At 38.2% G+C, this 7409-nt stretch overlaps 1 protein-coding gene across 8 annotated transcripts in view; it reads left to right on the plus strand.

The window, feature by feature from the left end:
• Positions 1-7409, plus strand: part of LOC102996303 (scaffold protein involved in DNA repair) — a 313877-nt gene that overhangs the window by 41982 nt on the left and 264486 nt on the right. For all 8 annotated transcript variants that reach the window (XR_003683330.2, XR_003683329.2, XR_008619449.1 and 5 more), the window contains exons 4-5: positions 2690-2869; positions 5139-5296. Coding sequence is in view for 5 of the 8 variants with exons in the window: in XM_028500283.2 (XP_028356084.1) it covers positions 2690-2869; positions 5139-5296 (338 nt within the window). In the remaining 3 variants the exon portion in view is untranslated. The remainder of the gene's footprint in view (positions 1-2689; positions 2870-5138; positions 5297-7409) is intronic.

Below are 7409 nucleotides of genomic sequence, written 5' to 3' on the forward strand. Positions count from 1 at the left end.
CTAGCACAGTGCCTAGCACACATTGGTCACCCAGGAATGTTTATAAATACATGATAACTATTCTCATAGTCTGGCTGATGTTGTTCCTGGAATTTCATTGGAATGAGCCTTGATTTCAGGGGCAACCCCTTTTCAGCAAATGAATTACTGAGTAATTCATTATTATTAATAATTAATCATAATTCATAATTATTACTGAGTAATAAATTCCTGGTAGAGGTTAACTATATAAATTATACAGTTAGGTGCCTATAATTTATAGGTTTATGAACTCATATATAATCTGAAAATAGTGATAACTTTACTTCCTGTCTTAGTCCATTCAGGCTGCTATTGTATATAAGAAAAATACTGTAGACTGGGTGGCTTATAAACAAAAGAAATTTATTTCTCACAGTTCTGGAGGTGGAAAGTCAGGACATTGATTTAGTGTCTGGTGAGGACTCGCTTCCTGGTTCATAGCACCTCCCTGCTGCATCCTCATAGGGTAGAAGAGGCTGGGGATCTCTCTGGGGCTTCTTTCGTAGGGCACTAATTCCATTCATGAGGGCTCCACCCTCATGACCTAATTAGCCCCGAAAGGTCACACCTCTTAATACCATAACACTGGGATTTGGCTTCAATATGTGAGTTTTAGGGGAACACAAACATTCAGTCTGTAGCATTCTACTTTTTCCTTTTTGATATACTTGTCTAGATGCATAATAATGAAAAAGATTGTTAATGTCTTTGGCAAGTAAGTACACAGCTTAGTTTTATTAGCTCTTTAAATCAATATGGGTTCTTAGGTTATTGTGAATAGTTTATATTTAATTTTTTATTTTGAAAGATAAACAACTTTAGTAATTCTAGATGTTCATGGAACAAAGTAAGTGTTCAGAAAGTGTTTACTATTATTTCATGTTTTTGTACCTTTGTAAATGTTGCTTTTCCAGACATCGTTTTGTCAGTGAATCTTCCTTTCCTGATCAACATAAAGTGGAGCATCCACTTTTTTTGTGCCATCATCATTATACTTTGACATATCTCTAATACAGTATTTAATTTTTTTTTTCATGATCAACTAGTGTTGCCTTTCAGACCATGCATTCCTTGAGGGCAGGAGTTTTCTTTCTTTTTTTTTTTTTGTTTCCTCAAGGTTTACAATATCAGAGGTGTTATATAAATAGGTATTTAATGAAGTCATTTAACTTCTGAGCCTGTTTCCTCTTCTGTAAAACTTGAGTTATAATATCTAATCTCTTAACCTTGCACTATACTGAAATGTGACTAAAAGAGTTTTTTTTTTTTTTTTTTTTTTTTTGGTTTTAGCATTATAACTCACCTATCTACTCAATAGGAGTAGAAAATTTGATTTTTATTAGATATCTATTCCTTTTCTGATCAAAACCAGTAAAATTTTCTGTTGGACTTCTGGTTCCATCGAGATAGAGTCGCCCCATTCCTTCTAGGTTTCCTGTCTATCAGAATGGCTAAAATAAAAAATAGTGACCACACCAAGTGCTGCTGATGATGTGGGAAAACTGGATCAGTCACACATTGCTGGTGGGACTATAAAATGGCACAGCCGCCCTGGAAAACAGTTTGGCAGTTCATTACAAGACTAAACACACAATTACCATACAACCCAACAATTGCACCCTTCGACATTTATCCTGGAGAATGAAAGTTACAGTCACATAAAATGCTGTACACAGTGTTCATAGTGGCTTCATTTGTCATAGCCCCAAACTGGAAACAACCCAGATGTCCTTCAAGGGTAACTGATTAAACAAGCTATGGTTCATCCACACCACAGAACACTGCTCAGTAATAAAAAGAAAGTGACTGTTGATACACACAACAGCCTGGTGAATGTCCAGGGAATTATACTGAGCACAAAGAGCCAGTCCTAAAAGGTAACATAGGTGATTCCATTTATGTATTATTCTTGAAATGACAAAATTATAGAAGTGCAAAAGTGCTTTGTGCTTGCTAGGGATTAGGAATTGAGGTGGGGAGGGGAGTTATGTTGGTGGCTTTTAAAAGGCAGTGTAAGATATCCTCACAGGGATGGAGTTGTTCTCTACCTTGACAGTATCAGTACCGACATTCTGTGTTGTACTGTGGTTTTCAGAATGTTACCATTGGAGGGATTGGGTGAAGCATACAAGGGCCCTCTCTGTTATTTCTGACAGCTGTATGTGAACCAACTATTATCTCAAAATAAGTTTAATTAATTAAAAAAGTTTGCTGTCAAGTATTTTAAGCAAACTGCTGTTACCAGGGCTCCTAGTATGGCAAAGGAAGCACATAGAAGCATTCCTGTTACAGATAATTATTGGTGTGGTTTGTTTTGTGTTTTTGTTTTTCCTTATGGCTTGATGAAATAGTCTACGAAGTTTTATAGTTTTGTAATTATTTGAAGGTTATTTTTGAGTTTTCATTTGTGCTCCAGTCATTTTCCTTGTCTTGACTTTTCTCAATCAGTTTGACTTTTTTCTTCTTGTAATTTGGCTTTAATTCAAAAAAATCTTAGCCAGGTTGCACATAGACCTTCAGTTGGGAAGATGTGAAATAAGACATTGCTTTCACTGTCATCAGAATTTTGTATATTTGTGATTTCAGCAAAGTAACATGTATAAAACCTCATTTTGATCAATAACCGTATCAATTGGCCATTTTTATATTTTCCCTTTTTCTTTTGCAGAACCTACCACATCTAAGAGTGCCAGTGGGCTTACAGCTATAACATGGAGTTCCAGTGGAAGTGATCTGTCAGATGAAGATAAAACCGTTTTTAAATCGCAGAGAGAAAATGGACATGGTTCTAGAATAGGCAGGTTTTATAGCAGGAATATTTTCTCTCCAGAAGATGGGGCCAGTGAAGGTAAATTGATAATTTTGTAAGAAATTTAGTTTCTGTTATAGATTGGGTTTTAATAATGGAAGAAACTTACACTCCTTTCCTAATATTGATACTTAGCATTTTAAAAAATATTACTGAGTCCCAGCCTCCCAGCCTTTTAGAAACATTTTCTCATAATATTTATCACAATAACTCTAAGATATAAGTATTACCAGTATTATTTTTACAGTTAACAACTTAGGCTTGAACATGTTAGAACTGGTTGGATTCCACTTTGGGTCTCTTTGATGACCAAGCCAGTTCTCTAAAGTACAGGTATACGTTAGAGATATTGCAGGTTTGGTTCCCAGCCACTGCAATAAAGTGAACTTTGCAGCAAAACAAGTCACATGAATGTTTGGGTTCCAAGTGCACATGCAAGTTATGTTTACGTACTACCGTAGTGTATTAAGTGTGCGGCAGCATTGTATCTAAAAAGAAATGTACGTACCCTAATTAAAAGATACTTTATTGCAGAAAAAGTGCTAGCCATCATCAGAGCCTTCATTCAGCAAGTCGTGTATTTTTGCTGGTGGAGGATCTCGCTTCAGTGTTGATGGCTACTCACCGAAGGCTGGGGTTGGTGTGCGAGTTTCTTGAAATGAGGCAACAATGAAGTTTGCTCCATCGTTCGACTCTTTCATAAACGATTTCTCTGGAGCTTGCAATGCTGCTCGATAGCATTTCAGCCACAGGAGAACTTCTTTCAGAATTGAAGTCAGTCCTCTCAAACCTTGCTGCTGCTTTATCAACTAAGTTTTTGTACTATTCTAAATCCTTTGTTGCCATTTCAACAGTCTTCACAGCCTCTTCACCAGGAGTAGATTCCATCTCAAGAAATCACTTTCTTTGCGCATCCATAAGCAGCAGCTCCTCACCTGTTAAGAGTTTTATCCTGAGATTGCAGCAATTCAGTCACATCTTCAGGCTCCACTTCTGGCTCTCCTTCTCTTGCTGTTTTCACCACATCTGCAGTCCTTCCTCCACTGAAGTCTTGAACCCTTCAAAGTCATCCGTGAGGGTCAGAATCCACTTCTTCCAAACTCCTGTTACTGTGGATATTTTGACCTCTTCCCATGCATGAATCACGAATGTTCTTAATGGCATCTAGAATAGTGAATCCTTTTCAGAAGGTTTTCAGGTGACTTTGCCCAGATCCATCAGAGGAATCACTATCGATGGCAGCTATACCCTTGCAAAATGAACTTCTTAAATAATAAGACTAGAAAGTTGAAATTATTCTTTGATCCATGGGCTGCAGAGTGGATGTTGTGTTAGCAGGCGTGAAAACAACATTCATTCCATCGTACAACATCTTCATCGAGCTCTTGGGTGACCAGGTGCATTGTCAGTGAATATTAATATTTTGAGAGGAATCATTTTTTCTGAGGAGTAGGTCTCAACAGTGGGTTTAAAATATTCAGTGAACTATGTTGTAAACAGATGTGCTGTCATCCAGACTTTGTTGTTCTGTTTATAGAGCACAGGCAGAGTAGACTTAGCATAATTCTTAAGCGCCCTAGGATCTTCAGACTGGTCGATGCGCATTGGCTCAACTTCAAGTCACCAGCTGTTTTAGCCCCTAACCAGACAGTCAGCCTGTCCTTTGTAGCTTTGAAGCCAGGCATTGACTTCTCCTCTTTAGCTATGAAAGTCCTAGATGGCATCTTCTTCTAGTAGAAGGCTGTTTCATCTGCATTGAAAGTCTGTTGTTCATTGTGGCCACCGTCGTGAATTATCTTTGCTAGATCATCTGGATGACCTGGTGCAGCTTCTACATGAGCACTCACTGCTTGACCTTGCACTTTTATGTCATGGAGATGACTTCTCTCCCTAAGCCTCATGAACCAACCTCTGCTAGCTTTAAACTTTACTTCTGCACCTTCCTCACCTGTATCAGCCTTCATAGAATTGAGGAGAGTTAGGACCTTGCTCTGGATTAGGCTTTGGCTTAAGGGAATGTTGTTTCTGGTTTGATCTTCTATACAGACCATTAAAACTTTCTCCATATCAACAATAATGCTGGAGAAACTCTAGAAAAATAAAAAAACAACTAATAGAAGTAGTTACCTGAGAATTGGGGTAGGGGTAAGAGTTGGGAGAAATGAGATGTTTATAGATAAGAGTAGGAGTACACTTTCTGCTGTCTTTTAATATATTTTAAAATTGTTGAACAACATGGATCTTTTAAAACTATTGAGGAAGAATAGATTTCAAACACATTAAAGATATTTAAAATTGTATTTTTTAGATGATCTCCAGGTTATTGACTGGGAGATTGACAGTGACAGGGAAGATACACGTGATGAATTTGAAGACCGTGACAGTGTGGTGGAAATATCTGACCATGCTTCTTGTACAAGCAGTCGTTCTTTGACACCTCCAGAGACGCTACCTGAACTTCCTAAGGTAAGAACGAATTGTTTCCAACTTTCCATTCTGTTTATGGCATTTGTTAGTCACAGCCTTTGGTGTTTTGTTTGCAACTCCTTCCTCAGGGACTACCACTTTTGACTCTTTGTGGATTCTTTTGTTCTTTACCTCCTTTTCTCTAAATAACATGCTTATAATGTGCTTTTTTTTTTTTTTAATATTTATTTTACTTTTGGCTGTGTTGGGTCTTAGTTGCGGCATACGAGATCTTTTGTTGTGGCTCACCGGCTTCTCTCTAGTTGTGGTGCGTGGGCTCCAGAGTGCATGGGCTCTGTAGTTGTGGCGTGCAGGCTCACTAGTTGCGGCTCGCGGGCTTTAGTTGCCCCGCGGCATATGGGATCTTAGTTCCCTGACCAGGGATCAAACCCGTGTCCCCTGCATTGGAAGGCAGATTGTTAACCATTGGACCACCAGGGAAGTCCCTGTAATGTGCTTTTAAACATGGATAAATACTGAGTGCTTTTCTCCTCACCCACTCTCACCTCTGCTACACATGGGACTTTCCCATCCCTCTGTTCCCCCAGGACAGATGTCTCATGGTCTGGTTACATTAGATTCAGCATTATGCAATTCTGAATAATATTCATAACAAGGCAACTGTTAATTGTGATTTTCCTTCCCAACTTTTCGTTTTTGTTGGAGTTAATCATTTGGGATTTTGTTTGCCTAGTTTTACTTATCATGAATAAAACTCTTAATTTTACTTATGAATAAAACTCTTAATTTTTCATCATCGTTCAGTTCTCCCGTTAAGATTTTCAGACATAGCAGGCATTCTATTAGTTCTTTAAAAAAAGTTTAAAAATATTTTATTGAAGTATAGTTGATTTACAATGTTGTGTTAATTTCTGCTGTATAGCAAAGTGATTCAGTTATATGTATTCTTTTTCATGTTCTTTTCCATTATGGTTTATCACAAGATATTGAATAGAGTTCCCTGTGCTCTACAGTAGGACCTTTTTGTTTATCCATCCTATATGTAATAGTTTGCACCTGCTAATCCCGAACTCCCAGTCCTTCCCTCCCCCACCCCTCCCCCTTGGCAACCACAGGTCTGTCCTCTATGTTTGTGAGTCTCTTTCTGTTTTGTAGATAGGTTCATTTGTGTCATAGTTCGGATTCCACCTATAAGTGATATTATATGGTATTTGTCTTTGTCTGACTTACTTCACTTAGCATGGTAATCTCTAGGTCCATCCATGTAGCTGCAAATGGCGTTATTTCGTTCTTTCTTATGGCTGAGTAGTATTCCATTGTAATTATACACCACATCTTCTTTATCCTTTCAGCATTCTATTCGTTTTGTTTTTATGGAGAACTGTTTCCCTCAAGCTCCTAGCTGCTCTGATTTCAACTCCGAGTCCTCTGTGCTTTGTGAATGTAGCCACCCTTGAGTCACCCTTCACCATCATTTTGGGGAATTCCCTTCACCTCGCTCCTGCACGGAGCAACTTTATCCTGGACTCCTCTTTCTTGATTGTTACTCTCATTTTGATTGAGCACGTCTTCCAGTAGCTTCCAAGAAAGGATTTATGGAAGATAATTTTTTGAGACTTGTCATGTCAGAAGATGCATTCATCACACTTTAACGTGTGATTGAAAATTTATGTAGAATTTTAGGTTGGAAATTATTTTTCTTTAGAATTTTGAAGGCATTGCTTCATTGTTTTCTAGTTCCAGAGTTGCTATTAAGAAGCCTGAAGCTCTTCTCACTCTTGATCTTTGAAGTTTTTCTTATTCCTTGTTTTAAACTGTTTGATTGTGATATGCCTAGGTTTGGTTTTCTGCTTGGAGTTTGTCAAGCTTCTTGGATCTGTGGTTTGTCTGGGATCCCCAAGCTCACTTCTGGGTTCAGTGATTTGCTAGGAAGATGCTCAGAACTTAGCATACAGTCATACTCACAGCTATGATTTATTACAGTGAAAAGATACAAGAGTAAAATCAGCACTCTTCCAAGAGTCTTTTTCCAGTGGAGTCATACAGAGGATGCTTAACTGCTCCAGCAGTGAGTTTTTTGTTTTTTTTTTTTTTTTTTTTTGCGGTACGCGGGCCTCTCGCTGATGTGGCCTCTCCCGTTGCGGCGCAGGGG

Source organism: Physeter macrocephalus, chromosome 15 (assembly GCF_002837175.3).
Source record: "Physeter macrocephalus isolate SW-GA chromosome 15, ASM283717v5, whole genome shotgun sequence".
Classification (NCBI taxonomy): domain Eukaryota; kingdom Metazoa; phylum Chordata; class Mammalia; order Artiodactyla; family Physeteridae; genus Physeter; species Physeter macrocephalus.